The 19,797-nt window shown below is 42.9% G+C and overlaps 1 protein-coding gene across 1 annotated transcript in view; it reads right to left on the bottom strand.

Annotated features, from left to right (window-relative positions):
• Positions 1–19,797, bottom strand: part of TTC21B (tetratricopeptide repeat domain 21B) — a 1,345,192-nt gene that overhangs the window by 813,003 nt on the left and 512,392 nt on the right. The window contains exon 14 of the mRNA XM_069616283.1: positions 260–484. Coding sequence (XP_069472384.1) covers positions 260–484 — 225 coding nt within the window. The remainder of the gene's footprint in view (positions 1–259; positions 485–19,797) is intronic.

Raw genomic sequence — 19,797 nt, 5'->3', positions numbered from 1 at the left:
AAACCTTTACTTCCCCTCAGAAAGTCAAAACATGATAAAAAACAAAGCAAGAAAATTGGGGGTCCATACAGCCCTTTCATTCAGAGATGCATTCTAGTACAGTTCCCATGGCAGGAGTACATTGTACAAGACAAATGTTTCCTTGTAATCTAGAGCTGAGTGCTAAAAAGATGAATGTTTAAATATCCATTTGTGTATCACACTGACTCATCAACAATATTGAAATGCTTTTCTATATATTCTTAATACTTGTATTTACCTGTTCTCCATTCCTTCGAAGTGCATCCACAAGCTCTAAAAAGATGGAAACACGGTCACTTGCATTCACTTCACTTTTCTTCCCTTTGGACTTGGAGGAACTTCCAGTTCTCCTCATTCCTGGTAAACCCATTGCCAACTGCAAAGTTCTAATTGCCTCTGGTACTTCTCCCATCTGCTTCTGAGTCTGAGCTTTAATTAAATTGTACAAAGGGTATTCCCGAACCTGAAAGACACAACATGTAATGTGAATATAGGCAGAGAAACATGCATATGCTATTTACTGTATTATCACCTTTTATTCAAATTCCTACTAGCAGAACGGCAGCCTAAAACACAACTAAGAGATAAGAAAGGTGATGTGTTAAATGGGATAAAACCTAATGTGTGTCGCCCACTTCCACAGATTGACAACTACAATGTAAAGAATAAAATACCTGTGACACAAATTAAGCAGTTCATGTTTGAAATGGTCTCTGTGGATTAGTGCCAATGACAGTGGAGAATAGATCCAGCAAAGACAGGGTTACCTCACAGCCCAATCCTTATAGGCAACATTAATTCACCAATTGCTAAACATTTTCATGAACAAAAATAAAACAATAGCAAATTGCAACTTCAAAGCCTTGAGCATGTGGGAAGACACCAAAGAGTTGATCATTTGAAATGTTAACTATAGAAGCAAGTAGGCTGGATTGTTCACTTAAATTTGATGCAACTATGTGGCTTGAATGAGAGCATATCCTGTACCAATTCTTAGTGAATTCCTTTTCTGAACAAGGAGCTATGGAACTTTCATTTCTGAGAAGTACACAGTGGCTGTTGCATCCACCTAATTTAAAAGTGTTTGGAAAACTGGCTTCATGGCTTTGGGTGAACGTACACTTTACAATAAGTCGCTAAGCATCTCTATGTTTCTTAGGGTCTAAAGAACTGATTGGTTGCTATGTTGAGGGTATGATTTGAGGAGGTCAATAAGGTCAGGAACCGAAATCTCTGTGAGCAAAACACTCCCGATTACAACTTTGTTTTTTCATTTATTCTTCAAAATTGGCTAGCTCAGTCTCCAGGATAAACCTACTCTTGCAGCTTTCTTCAGTTATATGAGGGCAGCATTAATAGAGAATAGCCCTGAAAGGCACACACACAAGTCTGCTTCCTCAGTATTCAGATTGTGGAATATACTTTATGAGAATCTGAAACCATAACTTTGAATGAGGTTGTATAGTTAGAACATTATTATTTTGGTATGCTACTATACACTCGGACAGACGGTTGCTTCACTCTAAAACGAAGGGTTTTAGCAGGATATGAAAGAATACCCATTGATACTTGGATCCACGCACACTAGGCCACTTGAGTCACAAAGCAGAAATATGTCATTAATTGGAGATTGATTGTTTTTTTCCACTCTTGGAGAGGTGTCCCTTGCGAACAGAGAACATAGAAAATGTATGAGTATAAGGGGTTGTAAGTAGAAGATGAAACTTGCATTAAGGCACTTGAGAAGATGGATTTTTAGAACCATTCTAGTCAGTGAAAAAGATTTGGGTTGTTGGAATGTGGTAGAAATATTTGGGGCGGAATTGACCGTAGTCCTTTTCACTGCGAATACATTTTTACCACGGTTAAACAAATCAAACCCATGTCCACCCTATCTGCCAGTACAGCCACAAATTCCCCAACTTAACTTTTCTCAGTCTGCCGCCTGTCCTGTACGCGGCAGGGTCCCTTTTTTATTCTGTTTTTTTTTGTGATGTCATTTTTGATGTCCTGGGTGTTAATCTTAGCAGTGCACAGTGGTGGCGCGAGTTATGGTTGTTTAATTTACCATAAGTGGCGAATTTCAGGGGTTTTTCAGTTTTACTTGGAACCATAACGTCCCTTTAACAAAGTTTTTTTTAGTGAATTTCATAGGTTTTTAGTAGCGCAACTTAACCATAACGTTCCTTCAACAAAGTTTTTTTACTGAATTTCATAGGTTTTTAGTAGCGCAACTTAACCATAACGTCCCTTCAACAAAGTTTTTTTTACTGAATTTCATAGGTTTTTAGTAGCACAGCTTAACAATAATATCTCTGACTTTATGTACATGTAACATGGAACATACTGAACCCCCTGTACTGAATTTGACGTCCGCGAACTCTTCTAATGTCCGCGGACATGTGCGGACAACAGCAGCACTACCCAAAAAGTCTGGGGGGTATCTTTACTTGTTATATCATAACTTATGAACACTGCACAAATTTACAAACCAGCACACATACACATTATATGTAGTAATAAATAAGAAGTGTAACCCATACATATATATCATCAACCATTCATTTAAATACAATATGTTCTAAAATGGAATATACCAAAAGAAGAAAGATAGGCTTCCAACATGATTAACATCACAGAAACTCCACAACTAGGAGCAACAGCAGATCTACAGACCAGTAAGAACACACCTTACCAGAAGCTAGTAAGTGTACTTCATTTTACTTATATATTTCTAAAATGTTTGTATTAGATACGAAGAAAGTGATATATTTTTTTTTTCTCACAGAAATTCCAAGTACTGTGGAGTGGCTAGAGGAGCATTTCCCACGTGAGGAAATGTCTAAATATAGTGAACCTAATGGTAGACACTTTTCTATATAAACCAATTCATAAATATTATTTTATATACATTTAACATATACATTTTTTTTTGTACAGACCATACAAACATTGAAAATAGTAAACAAAAAGAAATATTGGATAAGACTCTCCAACACATGGAAGAAAAAATGGACCTACTCATGGAAAATGTCAACAATTTAAAACACTTTGTGGAGGATCACTTGAAACAGAAAACTAGATACCATTATCCCACATGTACCTATCCCCCCTCACCATACCCCAGTCAATTAACCCCAAACCCTCTCCATGAACCAAAACTTTTGATGAGACTTCCATCCCTTCTTCACCTCATGAATCCTCTTGAAACCCCCAATTCTCCTGTGTTTGTCTCAGTTTCGGCTTCACCTTTTCTGTCATAAATTTAACATCCATATATAATAAAGTAAAATTATTATATTGTGTCCTAATTCATTTCTTGTTTTTTTTTTTTAAAAGCAGTTGGTGTCCGCGGCCAGCGCGGGTGTCCGGAATGTCCGTGAAGAAACGAAAATGCAGGTGTCCTAAGAACACTATACCTGTCTGTACTATTTGCTAGCAAGTTGAAACTGTTCTAAGAACACACAAGATGTCTGGGATAGCCGCAATTATCCAAAATGGACATGTTCTAAGAACATTATGCCCGTCTGTAATGTTCGCAAACAAGTCCAAACTATTCTAACACCACATTCGGTGTCCGGGATGTCCGTAATCAAGCTAACACGCGGTGTCCTGAAAAGTTCGTGAATAAACAAAATGGGGGTGTCCGGAGGACGCTAGACCTGTCCGTGCTGTTCGTAGGCAGGTTGAAACTGTTCGAAGAACACATCAAGTGTTCCGGGATGTTCGCAAATAAACAAAATGGGGGTGTCCTCAGGACACTATGTCTGTCCGTATTGTTCACAGGCGAGTTGAAACTGTTCTAAGAACACAGGCAATTCCCTGAAATGTTCGTAAATAATCAAAATGGGGGTGTCCTGAGGACGCTGTCCGTATTGCTCGCAAGCGAGTTGAAACTATTCTAAGAACACACGCGGTGTCCTGACATGTTCGTAAATAAACAAAATGAGGGTGTCCTGAGGACGCTATGCCTGTCTGTATTGTTCGCAAGCGGACTGAAACTGCTCTAAGAACAAACGCCTGTTCGTAACTGTTCGTTTCGCTTGCTTCGCACTTTTAATTAGTTTCAGGACCCGAACAGTGTCTGTAGAACACCAACGCGCATGCGCAAAACAGTTCCCGTGCATTTGGTTTCCTGTGGACACCGCTTCTCTTCGCGGACATGTTCGCAAAGCTATCAGGTGACCGCGCCCACGCTGAGCGTGTGTTCTGACTGCGGACACTGTTCGTGTCACCAAACAAATTAAAACTACCTTTTCAGGCAAACCACAATATTTTCAATAATAAATCACCATAGCACAAGTCCCAGTCAGTAATCCTGACTTTCTACATACTTTTGTGACTTTTTGAACCTTTCTTTGGTGTTCGATCTGTCTGCGGACAGCGCGGGTGTCCGCGAACCAGCACCCCTATAAAAGGCCACACCCCAGAGCTCATCCTCATTGTTTTTCTGCATTACAGAAGAGTATTCATACGAGCCACACAGACCAAGCTGGGTGGCCCGGTCCACTCCGTCATCTCGGCGCTCCGTGTATCACTGGAAGAAGTAACATCAGGCCGGTTCAGATCAACGTCCCCGTGGACACCAGGTGAGCGTAACACCTCCTCTATCCAAATGTAAAACGAAACAGAAAACAATTAACAAGAATTCAGCTAACACTACTGATAAAACTGCTCCTATAAATCTTGATAAAGTGCCAAGTAAGCATACCAAAAAAAGTATTTTATCAAAAATGTTCCACCACAGAGTCCTTCAAAATCTTATAAAAACAGGAGAGAAATCATGCACAAACCTTAAACCCTACCGTAGGAAATTAATCTTAGAAGCTTTGATAGACAGTGCAATCCTTCTCAAAAGAAAGTTATTTATTTTAGTGTTAAACAAAATGAAACCACTAACAAAACTAATGACTAAATTACAAAAAAGACTTCTCAAACGAAATGTCAACAAAAATAACTTCTTAAATATCTGTGGAGGTGAGTGGAGTCACACTACAAGCACAGAACCATATTTTAATGAAGAAGCATACAAACAAAAGCAAACAAATACAATTGCCATACATAGCAGTGGACGCTGTTATGAAAAAGTTAATACCATAATGGAACAAGAAATACTGCTTACAAAAATATCCCCGGAAAAATTAGAACTACCTCTCCATTCAACTGAATCAGAACGTCTAGTATACAAATGGCCATGCACGTCAATGTGTAACATTCCCAAAAAATCTTTCAAGTCTTTACGCCAATTCCTCAATCAGTATGTGAAAGGCAAAGACAAAATCAAAATTAAACTACTTCAAAATATGGATACCTGTCCATTGCGCAAGTACACAGGACTACAAGGACATTCATTGGCCTGCATTTCAGGACCTACTTGCAAAACCACCTTCCATCATATCAAAATGATATCAACACATCATTCAACTATAAGAAATCTAAGTCTATAAACTGTACTATGCTAAAAGTCCTGCTTTAGCACTACCCAATTTAAATAACATTCTTCTACATGGTACTGCAAAAGACCTACTTGAAGAAATCGACTATATCCAGAAAAAATATTTTGGAAGTGAAAGCCACTTGCACAATGAAATAGCTTTAAAACAAATTAGCAACAATTCTATGCATGGCAACCTTCTACTACACACATACAAAAAAGAAATACTGAAATTTAAAAGTACATCTGCTGAAGTACCAAAGCATGTGTGTGTATGTTGCCGCAGAACCTTTTATAAAAGTAACACAAAAACTGTAGACCTAACATACAAAATAGAAGACAATGAAGATTCTAAATGGTTTGAATTAGCTCTCTACCTTATAGTAGAAAACAAATACGAAATAATTGACCCCTTAATACTTTGCAGTTACTGCACTACAAAACTTGACAACAACCAAACTCCTTCACGTGCTATCACAAATAATTTGGAATTATTTCCACTACCAAAACCCCTACAACAACTGAATTTATATGAGAGCATCATAATTCAAACAGTGCACCCCTTTTCAAGCAATAATACGCCTGCAACCAAAAACAGCAAAATTACCTCCCTCTGAATTGGTGAAAGGCATTCGTGGAAAAGTAGTGTATTTACCATTAGATCTAAAACAAAATGTGCACATTCTGGGAGTGCAACGTCCAATGGAGCGATCTTTAATTATCTTAGTAAATGGTGTACCTACAAAAGACAAAAAATTGGCAACAACTGGTAGATTTACATAAAGTTAGACAACCCTTGCAATATCATACAATAATGAATACTACAAAGAAATTAATATTGAAGGAAACCACTGAAATAATTCAAGAGTCACCAGAACTGGTCCATGTGAGCTTCTAGATCCTGCTACAGTATCCAATACTTTAGACCATTATACAATTCATCCATTGCACTCTAATGACACCGTAAACGATGCACTAGAAACGTACCAAATGTGAAACAAAAGGATCACCAATAAGCATATGGGAAAAAAGTATAGAAGCACATGCTTTTCCTCTACTCTTTCCTACTAGCAAAGGAGGAAGGTACGATGATGGACCTATTCAAATAACAGCATCAGAATACCGCTTGTTACGGATGTATTATGAAGTTCCACATTTTGTCTAAATCTGGGAATACATATTCCACCTACTCTTTGAAAGTGAACTAGCAACTCTATGTTACGGAGTTGAATACACATTAAAATCAGGAACCCACTTTCAAAATATGTCAAATACACAATTATTACAAAAAGTGCAACAAAAAGATGAGGTTTTACAATCAAGTATTACAAATCTATTAGCAATCATGCATGGTACTAAAGAGTACTGGTTCCGACGTCATGGAGATGTACGTTGTATGATAAGAAACCTTGGCCCACCCACTTGGTTTGTTACATTAAGTTGTGCAGAATATGCATGGGAAGATTTACATGATTTCCTACGCTTATCAAACAAAAACAAAACAAACATAGATATACTAACACCTGGAGAACTTTGTTCTCTAGATCCTGTTAATGTTTCAAGATATTTTCATCATCACTTCATTGCTATGCTACACTTTATTTACCAAGCCAGAGGAGCACCACATATCCACATGCTTTTATGGATTAAAGATGCTCCTAAATTTGGTCAAGACAATGATGCCACTGTGTTACAGTTTATCTTAAAATATGTCACTTGTGAAATTCCATCGGAAACAACAAATAGTGATCTTCATGCACAAATTTTACAATTTCAAAGACACAAATGCGGCAAATATTGTCATCGCAAATACAAAAACAAAGGGAAATACTACACCAAATGCCGCTTTGGTTTCCCTAGACCAGTTACAAAAACAGGACAAGTAAACAACTTCATGTCTTTAGTTAGACATAGTGTTAAAGGTAAATCACCTAAAAATACATATTACATCAAAAGAACAGAAGAGGAAAAATATATCAATGATTACAATGCAATGATTGCCCACTTATGGAATGCAAACATAGATGTGCAGTACATTGCAGACAATTCCACTGCAGTTGCACGATATGTTACAGCATACTTAACCAAAGCAGAAAAAACAGAGCTCCAAGACCTCTGGAATGACCCGTCATCAGACAAAGCACTGTCTCAGAAATTACACAGCTTGGGCATAAAAATGCTCTCCCGTAGAGAATGTGGCTCCTATGAAGCAGCAGATTGTTTAACCAGTACTGCTTTGTATGGAAAATCTGAAAATATAGTATGGCGAAGTCTTGTTCCTGCTAAATCGAGAAAAAGAGTTCTGAAATCAAAGGACGATATAGAAACAATAGCCAAACATGATCCCAACAGCCAAGACATTTTAAAAAACAATGTGCTGGACACATACTACCCAAACAGAAGTACCACTTTGGAAACCATGTGTCTATACCACATAGCCCAAAACTTCACATACAGAAATAATATAAAACCTGATGAAAAAAAAGGTAGATACAGAGTGTCACATTGTGAAGGCAGCTTAGTGAAACTCACCAAACCAAATTTAATTAATCATATCAAATTGTCATTAAAGACTCCTCAACATAAAGAACTATATTACATGTCCCTGCTACAACTCTTTAAACCATGGAGAAAAGAAGAAGAAATACTAGATAACTGACTCCTACGAAGACGCTTTCAAAGCAAATGAAAGCACTATAACCGATGTAAACTTTACACACTACAAAACAATGTTGCACAATGAACAGCAACACGAAGAAGAACTCCAGGCCCAACTAGATAAGGACACTCCTGACAGTAGTCAACCTTCTGTAACAGAAAGCCAAGAACCACTGGGACAGCCACTAATAACAAATGAGGCAGAATTAGCTATGACGCAAGTAGAAAATACTATGTGTCAGTATGAAGATAAACAAGACAACTATACTACAATCAAAACTAAACAATGAGCAACGTAGCATTTTTCAAGAAGTAACAAAAGAAATTGCACATGGTGTACAACATGAAAACAAAGAATGCACCTGCTAAACTTACAAACCTATACTACTGTAAGTCAGTGGTGAAGCTGGTTCTGGCAAAACAATCCTAATCAAAATCATCAGCAAATTCCTTCAACAAGTGACAAACAACAAACTGTCAGCTGTTGTCACTGCCCCCACAGGTTTAGCTGCCTACAACATAGGCAGTGTCACTTTACACCGATTATTACTCCTGCCAGTAGAACACCAAAACAAATTAGACTATTACAAACTTTCTACAGAAGCTGCAATGGACCTACGCAGATTATTAAAACAAATGAAAATGCTACTAATAGATGTAGTGAGCATGGTCTCCAACCTAATGTTGGCTTTGATTCACCTCAGATTACAAGTAGTACTCAAAACAAACTACGAAGAGCTCTTTGGAGGAAAACATATTATTGTTTTCGGAGATCTTCTTCAATTGACTCCAGTGAAAGGTGAGCCTATTTTTAAAACCTTAGAACACAAACTCTGCCGTAAAACTGTTGGCAGCATAGGAAATGTCAAGCTTTGGCAACATTTCCAATACAGAGAACAGAAAACATGCGGCAATCACTTATGCCAACATCTTAAAAAGTATTAGAGTTGGTATACTATCTCAATAAGCACAAGCAATATTGAAAACCTGGCATATTCATGCACTTTATGGCGATAATGCATGTGCTATGGATGTTATGGAACAATTAGCCCACAAAAATGTCAATTGTATGGCCTTAATGCCATCTCTTGCAAGCTGTTTCAAATTCAATGAAACAATGTTAAAAAAAGAAATGTAACCAATAATTGAAAGCGCCACAGACAAACTAGACATACATGGTATGACACTACCCATGTGTGAACAAGCCACAACAAGACTAAATAGTTTAGGGAATTCAATCTCCAACACAGTTGGATTGGAAAAAATATTAAAATGATCCTTAAATTGCAGAGTAATGCTTAAACGTAACCTTGACGTGGATCAATGAGTAGTTAATGGAGCACTGGGTACAGTTGTTGGCTTTCAAACATACCCACGTGACAACAACATTTAGTTTGTCAATATTCTCTTTGACAAACTTTTAGAAGTGAAAAGGATAGGATGCTCAACAGCTCGATTCCTTCTCTTCAAAGACATGTATATACGCAGAGAACAATTTTCTCTAACTCTTGCATACGTAGTCACCATTCATAAATCACAAGGTCTTACCCTAGACAAAGCATTGATAGACATTGGTACCACAGTCTTTAGAGAAGGCATGAGCTACGTAGCACTATCACGCTTACGTACACTTGACGGTCTATTTCTAATCAACTTTGATGCAAGTGAAGTAAACGCTGATATTCCTTTCATTTTAGAATACAATATAGTATGTTCATTATACACCCCCCATCTAAAAACATATCCTGTTCCACAAAAAGTAAAACGTTGTAAAAGAAAACTGAATCAAACAGAAATGCAACAGGATGTCACTGCAAATCCTCCAATGAGAGTAAAAAAAAAAAACAATACTTCATCAAGTACCACAAACAAAAAAGAAACTATTAGGGAAAGAAAACCAGGTACTTCTTCAAAAATGGAAGACAAACCCAAAAAAGCACTCAGATACAGAACTACCTGGTCCATTTAAACTTTCAAATATAACTGGTGTAAGCTGCTACGCAAATGTAGCAATGAATATTCTATTTCAATTACCACCAATTGTTGACAACATTTACTTACACAGTATAGACCAATTGTGTTTGCAAATGTTAGTACTTCATAGAAACGCAACAAACAATCCTGACAACACGTATAGTGTTTACGGAATAAGACAATTGGACTACTGTGCTGGAATGGTGAAATTCACTATAAACTCACAGGAAGATCCACAGGAATTTCTAGTGTACTTAATACAAGTACTGGAAAACAAAAACATACCTATAAATGAAATCTTCCAGATTTCATACATGTGGAAACATACATGCACTCTCTGCAACAATGTGACACAAGAACAAATCCCCAATGAGCGCTTTGTGTATTTATCAATACCTAATTGTGAATCCGTTCCATTTCAGCAACTTGTATAACATGCAAACCATGGTAGATTATGTACTACCTGCAATTCGGATAATCGCTCCACCTTACTAATACAAACACATAGTAAATACGTAATACTAATGCTTCTACGTTACAATGCAGATGGTACCAAAAACAACTGCAAGCTGACTGGATTCACACATGGTAAAGTATCACTTGGTAAGAAAACCTTCACAATAGGTGTCATCTAATACACAGGAGCCACAACCAATGCAGGTCACTATACTGCATATATTAAAAAAAAATGTGGATGGTTCGAACGTAATGATAGTACCATTACTCTAAAGCAGAGATTACCAGCAAATCTTACAAACGCTTATTTAATCTTCTTAAAACCAAAATGTATTAACTAAACTGTCCTTAAACATTAACAAAACTTCTATTAAAAAACTATAAGCAGTTAGAATATGCCAACAGGTATCTAACTGCCCCAAGATTCTACAACAACTAAACAGATAAATGAATACCACTAAATTATATAAAGAAATAAACAGTTAGAATATGCCAACTGGTATCTGACTGCCCCAAGATTTTCAATAACCAAACAGATAAATCAATACCACTACATTATAACAAAAATAGACAGTTACAATATGTCAACAGATATCTAACTGCTCCAAAAATCTGCAACAAGCCAACATAGAACATTAGCCAGAAACAACAAGTGAACACTGAAAACAAACAAACAAATAGACTGTAGCATAACAAAAAAGGTTTTTCTATTAATCCAACCCTGGATTTTTTTTCCCCACAGACCCAATGATTTTAGAAACAAATACAGAAACTGAACAAATTGCACAGTACACTGGTTTGTAATCTACTAAATATGAGGGTAAAAAAAAATGTTGATTATTCAATGTTATAAATCGTTAAAAAATACCAATACTAACATGATCTTTTCTTTTATCACAGAAATTAACAAGGAATACATGTACTCCAGTTACTAAACCAAACAGTAAGTATATTATAATAAGTATAACCATCGCAGCAAATCACACCCATAGTGACTTATAACTTCAGTGTTTATAAATTTGGTCTTGACCATGCACCCAAGACTCTAGGCCCTGGCCGCAACCACCGCAGCATACCACACCCATGACTTTTACTTTAACTTTTATTTACTTACGATCATTTCAAAACACTGCAAGTGTTCTAATAACAGTTTCAACTTTCCTGCAAACAGTACGGCAGGCATAGCGTACTCAGGACACCCCCATTTTGTTCATTTCCGAACATCCCAGGACACATGTTCTTAGAACAATTTAAACTTGCCTACGAACCATATGTACAGGCGTAGTGTCCTCAGGACACCGCAATTTCATTTATTTACAAACATTTCAGGACACCCGTATTGTCCGCAGTCAGAACGAACACAACAGGGGTGCCTGCCACCTAAATAAATACAACAGTTAACCCATCTCTTACTCCCCCACCCTCCCCAAACAGTCTTACACACCAAAACACTTTACTAAATAGTATTTTTCCACCAAGTTTCACCGAATCCAAGATGGCGGGTGTTTCCAAAAATCTGACGCACTTCACGCTCTTCACTGTCAAATCAGCGAACACGTTGCATGTCCGCGGACATGACGCAAGCCGATTGGCCAATCAGGACACTGTCCGCGGAGCGAACAGGGAAGTGTGTCCGTGGACCGAACATAGATATCACTCATTTTTTGTGACCTACTTTTTGGTCATTTTTTAAAAAAAACTACTGGACGGATTTTCACCAAATATGCAAACGCACACTTTCGGGACCAAGCCGCTGCTGCTGGTCCAACTTTGGTGAAAATCCATCCAGCGATTTGGGCTGTAGGCGTGAGCAAAGTTTTTTCCCCATTCAGTCTATGGGAAAAAAATAAGTTTTGGGACCCCCCCTATAATTTTGCCCCCCCCGGACCAAACTTTGCAAAACAATTCAGAGTGACCCATATACTTTTTTTTACAAAGTTTGGTGAGGATTCATCCAGGGAGAGCGGAGTTGTAAGCCGCCCAAAAAGGGCTCTTCCTATGGAAACAGGAACTTAACCATAATTACATGGTTAAGTTGCTGTTTCCATAGGAAGAGCACTTTCTGGGCGGCTTATAACTTCGCTCCCCCTGGACCAAACCTCATCAAACTTTGCAAAACAATTCAGAGTGACCCATATACTTTTTTTTTTTACAAAGTTTGGTGAGGTTTCGTCCAGAGAGAGCAGAGTTATAAGCCGCCCAAAAAGGGCTCTTCCTATGGAAACAGGAACTTAACCATAACTACATGGTTAAGTTGCTATTTGGTGAGGTTTGGTCCGGAGGGCGGGGGGGCAAAGTTATAGGGGGCTCCCAAAACTTTTTTTTCTCCCATAGACATAATGGGAAAAAAGTTTGCTCACGCCTACAGCCCAAACAGCTGGACGGATTTACACCAAATTTGCAGCGGGAGCGGCGTGCTTTTTTTAAATTTGGTGTAAATCCGTCCAGTGTTTTTTTTTAAAAATGACAAAAATGTAAGTGACAAAAATTACTGATATCTGTGTCCGCTTTGTGGACACACTTCCTTGCTCGCTCCGCAGACAGGACAGGGATTGGGCAAGCGGCTTGCGTGATGTCCACGGACATCAGATGTGCTTTCCTATTGGCTGCGGTGAAGCGTGCAGTGCGTCGTATTGTGAGAGATGTCCGGCATCTTTGTTTATCGTTTGCATCAGAGCGCTGCATAGTAAGCTCCGTGTCTTCCTCCCATTGATATATATGATATGATATGATATGGCATTTGTAACGCGCCTATACACAAGTGTTTCAAGACGTGACGAGGTAGGGAGGGGGAAACAAGGGGAAGACAGACAACGATCCTACTAGGCCAGGTGTCATTAAGATCGCGCAAGTGCAGGGGTAGGGGGGAGGGGAAGGGGAAGGGGAGGGGGGGGGGGAAGTGCAGTACAGGGTAAGTAGAATACAAAAATAAGTAATAGGGCCAGCTGATGGCAAGTGCAAGGTAAGTGCAGACAAGTGCTGGGGTGGGGGGCTGTAGGCATACAGAGACAGTCCCACAGTGCAGGTGTTGCCAGGGAGGCAGTGCAAGTGGAGAGTGGCTGGGCCAAGGACCAAGGTCGGAGAGAGTGGCCCAGTTGCAGATTCAGTGAAGAATTTAGCAGGGGAGAGGGAGAGAGAAAGCAGAAGCAAATAGGAAGGTTTTGAGGTGCTTCCGGAACCGGAGATGGTTCTCCTCAAGTTTCAGGGAGGCAGGAAGGCTGTTCCAGAGGGAGGCCCCTGCCGCGAAGAGAGATCTACCCCCATCATTCCCTCCCACCCCCTGCTCATGGCCCGTGTCTCTCTCCCGCCCCCCACCCGCCGTTCATGCTCCGTGTCTCCCTCCCGGTCCCCCACCCCCTGCTCATGCCCCGTGTCTCCCCTGTTCCCCCCACCCCCCGCTCATGTCCCGTGTCTACCTCATGTTGCCCCTACCCCCCGCTCATGCCCCTCTTCTCCCTCCTGTTCCCCCACCCCCTGCTCATGCCCCGTGTCTCTCTCGTGGTCCCCCCACTCCCTGCTCATGCCCCGTGTCTCACTCGTGTTCCCCCCCACCCCCCGCTCATGCCCCGTGTCTCCCTCGTGTTGGCTCCCACCCCCCGCTCATGCCCCGTGTCTGCCCTGTTCCCCCCACCCCCCGCTCATGCCCCGTGTCTCCCTCGTGTTACCCCCCCACCCCCCGCTCATGCCCCGCGTCTCCCTCCTGTTCCCCCCGCGTCTCCCTCGTGTTACCCCCCACCCCCCGCTCATGGCCCGTGTCTTCCTCCTGTACCCCCCACCCCCGCTCATTCCCCGTGTCTCCCTCCTGTTCCCCCCACACATGCTCCGTGTCTCTTGTTCCCCCCACTCCTCGCTCATGCCCCACGTCTCCCTCGTGTAACCCTCCACCCCCCGCTCATGCCCCATGTCTCCCTCCTGTAACCCCCACCCCCCGCTCATGCCCCGTGTCTACCTCATGTTGCCTCTACCCCCCGCTCATGCCCCGTGTGTCTCTCCTGTTCCCCCCATCCCCCGCTCATGCCCCGTGTCACTCCCCTGTTCCCCCACCCCCCGCTCATGCCCCGTGTCTCTCCCCTGTTCCCTCCACCCCCGCTCATGCCCCGTGTCTCTCCCCTGTTCCCCCCACCCCACGGTCATGCCCAGTCTCTCTTCCCCCCACCCCCGCTCATGCCCCATGTCTCTTCCCTGTTAACTCAAGCCCCGTGTCTCTTCCCTGTTCCATCCCACCCCGCTCATGCCCTGTGTCTCTCCCCTGTTCCCCCGCACACCCCTGCTAATGCCCCGTGTCTCCCCTGTTACCCCCCACCCCCGCTCATGCCCCGTGTCTCCCTCCTGTTCCCCCCGCGTCTCCCTCGTGTTACCCTCCACCCCCCGCTCATGCCCCTTGTCACTCCGCTGTACCCCCTGCTCATGCCCCGTGACTCTCTCCTGTTGCCCCCATCCCCCGCTCATGCCCCGTGTCTCTCTCATGTGGCCCCACCCCCTGCTCATGCCCCTTGTCACTCCCCTGTTCCCTCACCCCCCGCTCATGCCCCGTGTCTCCCTCCTGTTCCCTCCATCCCCGGTCATGCCCCGTGTCTCTCCCCTGTTCCCCCCACTCCACGGTCATGCCCCGTGTCTCTTCCCTGTTCCCCCCACCCCCCGCTCATGCCCCATGTCTCTTCCCTGTTCCCTCCCACCCCCGCTCATGCCCTGTGTCTCTCCCCTATTCCCCCCACACCCCTGCTCATGCCCCGTGTCTCCCCTGTTCCCCCCAGCCCCCGCTCATGCCCTGTGTCTCCCTCCTGTTCCCCCCGCGTCTCCCTCGTGTTACCCCCCACCCCCCGCTCATGCCCCGTGTCTTCCTCCTGTACCCCCCACCCCCGCTCATGCCCCGTGTCTCCCTCCTGTTCCCCCCACCCCCACACATGCTCCGTGTCTCTCTTGTTCCCCCCACTCCTCGCTCATGCCCCGTGTCTCCCTTGTGTTACCCTCCACCCCCCGCTCATGCCCCATGTCTCCCTCCTGTACCCCCACCCCCCGCTCATGCCCCGTGTCTACCTCGTGTTGCCCCCACCCCCGGCTCATGCCCCGTGTCTCTCTCCTGTTGCCCCATCCCCCGCTCATGACCTGTGTCTCTCTCCTGTTGCCCCCACCCCCTGCTCATGCCCCGTGTCACTCCCCTGTTCCCCCACTCCCCGCTCATGCCCCGTGTCTCCCTCCTGTTCCCTCCACCCCCGGTCATGCCCTGTGTCTCTCCCCTGTTCCCCCCACCCCACGGTCATGCCCCGTGTCTCTTCCCTGTTCCCCCCACCCCCCACTCATGCCCTGTGTCTCTTCCCTGTTCCCTCCCACCCCCGCTCATGCCTTGTGTCTCTCCCCTGTTCCCCCCACACCCCTGCTCATGCCCCGTGTCTCCCCTGTTCCCCCCCCCCAGGCCCCGCTCATGCACCGTGTCATCTCCTGGCCCCCCCCGCCGATGCCCTGTTGTGTTCTCTTTATACACCCCGCCTCCCTTTCCATGGGTGTCCATCTTGGTAAAAGATTTTCCTTCCTACACCGGGACGCTGGAGGCGTTCCGGTTTGGGAAGAAAAATCTTTACCACCCCGGGTTCTCACTTTGAGAACCTAGGATGCTAGTGGTCTTCATCCATTGAAAAGGACGTTATGGTTAAGTTGCGCTACTAAAAACCTATGAAATTCAGTGATAAAATGTTGTTAAAGGGACGTTATGGTTCCAAGTAAAAGCGAAAAACCCTTGAAATTCGCAAGTTATGGTAAGCTAAGCAACCATAACTCGCGCCACCATCGTGCAGTGTTAAGCCTAACACCCAGGTCATCAGAGATGATATCACAAATGTCATTGATGACATCACTGATGACATCACATGTCTGGCTCACTCTTTTTTCTTTTGCTGACATATCTAGGCCACATGGTTTTCTTCAGTAACAGTCAGAAACTAAACATTTTATTTTATTTGTAGACGTATCCTTCAAGTAGGTTCTTATAGTAATTCCCTTAGAGTACAGTCACATCATATGAAACATATACATATGGGAAAACACAAGCTTGAAAGACAGCAATCCTTTTTGTGCATAAAGATAATCAATAGACTTATGAGCACTTTCTGATAGTTCTGTTTTTTTTATGGCTGTACTTTCCCTGTATATGATCATATTTGTATACATTGTACTCACACTACTTTCCTTAGGGTCCAATCACATCAAGTGATGCATATAACTAGGGTAAATATCAGCTTTGAAACAGAGCAATCATTTCTATGCATAAAGGTAATCAGTTAAGTTATGAAAACGTTCTGCTACTACTGCTGTTTTTTTTTTACTTCTATTTCCTTGTATATATTCATATTATGTAATATTAACATGTTAATGTAATATGAACATGGGAAAATATTCTTCCCATGTTAAGCTGAAGGCTGGAATGTCATCCACTTATGCCACGCAAAGGTTTTCTAACCTATGCGGGACATTATTTACTAACATTTGGAAAGTGGCAGGTAATTTTTTTAAGCAAAAGGGCATTACCCTGGAGTGTTAATGACCCTTTGAGGTGGAGAAGGAAGTTTTCTCCTTGGAAACTCTCCATCAGAAATACTTGCCAATATCAACTGGTGAGATCAAAATTGTTGAGGTACTTTGCAGCACTTTGTTTGTCCACCAAATCATCAGTTTGTTCGGGGGTGAGCATTTCTCTTTGTAGAGTGCAGCATCTGCATGGCAGAAAGGTTCCAGGCTCACAAAAAGGATGAACTGCATGTTCCACAGCACCAGGCTGTACGAGATCACAGCAACAACGTTAAGTACCCACATTAGATGGTGTGCTCCAGATACAGGATCACAACTCCTCAGATCTCTGGGAGACACACGTCAGAGATGCAGGACTCCGAACTAGAACATCCACCAGTTGAAGCCAGAGACTACATGAAAAGTCTCCCACAACGAATGAAGAGCAGAGCTTCAGCTTGTGGTTCCACACTTAGCCAAAGGGTGTACAAGCAACAGTCTTCCAGCATCTCTCTGCGGCTTCCTCGTCTTTGAATACTTTGCCCCAGTGGTCGACATGACTAATGGCTCAGGTTACACTCCTGATGCATTCAATCCTGGGCTGGGGGTCCTCAGCTCACCAAATGAGATCTGCAACATTCTAACTCCGAGTGGCTGTCCAATTATAGACATCCTGCTTAGGTACATCCATAACATGGTCACTGCTTTGGAATATGTATTGGGGATGTCTGCAGTGCCTCGCCTGCTCCAAATCAGTTGAAGCCACACAGCTCCTACTGCTGCCTAGGAGGAAGCGGGCCAAAAGGAGCAAGCCTGCAATGTCGATCATGAAGCCTGCGACTGATAGTGAGCTTATCAGATTCTGCTATTAAACTCTCCTGTGCCACTTCTACTCCTATACCTCCACCCACTCACTTCCTCCTGTCTCTGCCTCATTTCGCTAGCCGCCCCCCCAACCTCCAGAACCCCATTAACCCTCATTACGACACACACATGGCGACCACAGACCATCACAGATATCCCCTACTAGATCCAATCACACAACTGCTACACCTATAATCTCTAGGTTCATACTCCCTCCTCATAACTCATCCCCACTTGCACTATCATCACCATGCCCAAACACACTTACTTCCTAACACCATCAATTCTCAGACATCAGCCATCTACTCACTAGGTTGTAGTCCGCACAATTACTATATCAAAATCTATCAAACCTGGCCTCATCACTGGCCCACCAAGATTCACTCGCCTACACACCTGTACCAGTGATCCTCTCAAAAAACAAATATCTCCTTGTTCTACACCATTTCCCTCTCTGGAACTCACACTGCATCTAACGCCTACCCCGGACCTACATCCTCCTCCGTCTGGTCAAATATCTACCACGTTGAAACCAACTACTGTGATGAATCAGATATGATTCCCACAGAAATCCCTGCCTGGGACCCCTCATGTGGCCAGAGAAAGGCAGATGCTTCCTGATCCTGATCCTGACCCTGGGGGTGGCGTTCTGCAGGAGGATTACATGGTGGAGGAAGCAGGATGGGAAGAATGGGAAAACCCTTCGTATAACTTCCCCAAAGACGTTACCCGTCTGGTGGTTTACTGTAAAATCAAAGCTGTAAGAAAAACGGATTGTATCATTGTGGACTCCAAGTCCCACAATTCCCAAAGTACTGGGATGAAGAAGAGGGCTGCAGCAGGAAGTGGAGTAGACGTAGGTTCTCTACATTGCAGCAGAAGCAGAATCTGGAGGAAAGTGGAGACGCGGGGACCACTGTTGTGTGTCAAGCAGTTGCCGGTCCTGAGAGGGTCTCTTCCTCTGGAGACCTGATTTGCAGAGGTCGTGGAGTGGGAAGCGTTTGATTTAAAAGCTTTTACCCTGGAGACCAGAATTGCAGACTTTGCACGACAGGAAGCATACACTTGGAACACTTTCCCCAAAGTAAGGAGGGCTCCGGTGGCAGGCAAGCACCGGAGAGCCTCTGGAGCAGAGAACGCTCCTTTTTCCAGTGGCGCAGGCTGCAGGGGACTGACCAAAAAAGGTTAACAGGCCGCGCAAAGCAGAATACGTGGAGGCTGTGGGACAAGCGGACGAGCACACCACACCCAGTGAGTTCACTGTTATACTGTGACCCGGGTGCACTCTGATCATCCGCTGGCCAAGCCAGGCTGCCCTAAATACAGATCTAATGCAAAGAGTGTAACAGGGTGAAACAAACCTTCTTTTGAATACCAAACTGACAAAGTTGAATAATAATTGGTTGAAAACCAAGTTGATGTAAAGAGAAGGATGGAGAATAAGAACTTAAACAGACCAGAAAGATGTGATTGTAATTTTGTTGACCAGAATAAATGCCAGCAACAAGAGAGGGAAATATTGAAAGAAACCAATACAAACAACCATTCACAAAGTCAAAAGAGAATCATACCAAGGAAAGATAAAAAGAACCAATATTGCCAAAGCCAAAAAGGGGCAACTAAGAATCTAATTAGTTGTGAAACATATTGTCCATATGTAAAAAAAAATCATAAGTAGTACTGGCTTAAACCCACATTGCCAAAGCCAAAGAAGTGCAAACATGAGAGAGAACCATTGTCAGCATTTGGTTATTACGGAAGTGGGAAAGTGGGAAAGCAAGAGTGGCAGGGGGGGATGTCCTACTGAAATTATTTAGAGGGTGTGGAGCATAACCTGCATTGCATATGCCAACCACAAGCGTGTAACAAACAGCACCAGTGGGTTTCTC

The sequence above is a fragment of the Ambystoma mexicanum genome, chromosome 9, assembly GCF_040938575.1.
Source record: "Ambystoma mexicanum isolate Mex_15411 chromosome 9, UKY_AmexF1_1, whole genome shotgun sequence".
NCBI lineage: Eukaryota > Metazoa > Chordata > Amphibia > Caudata > Ambystomatidae > Ambystoma > Ambystoma mexicanum.
This window is presented reverse-complemented; position numbering and strand designations above follow the sequence as displayed.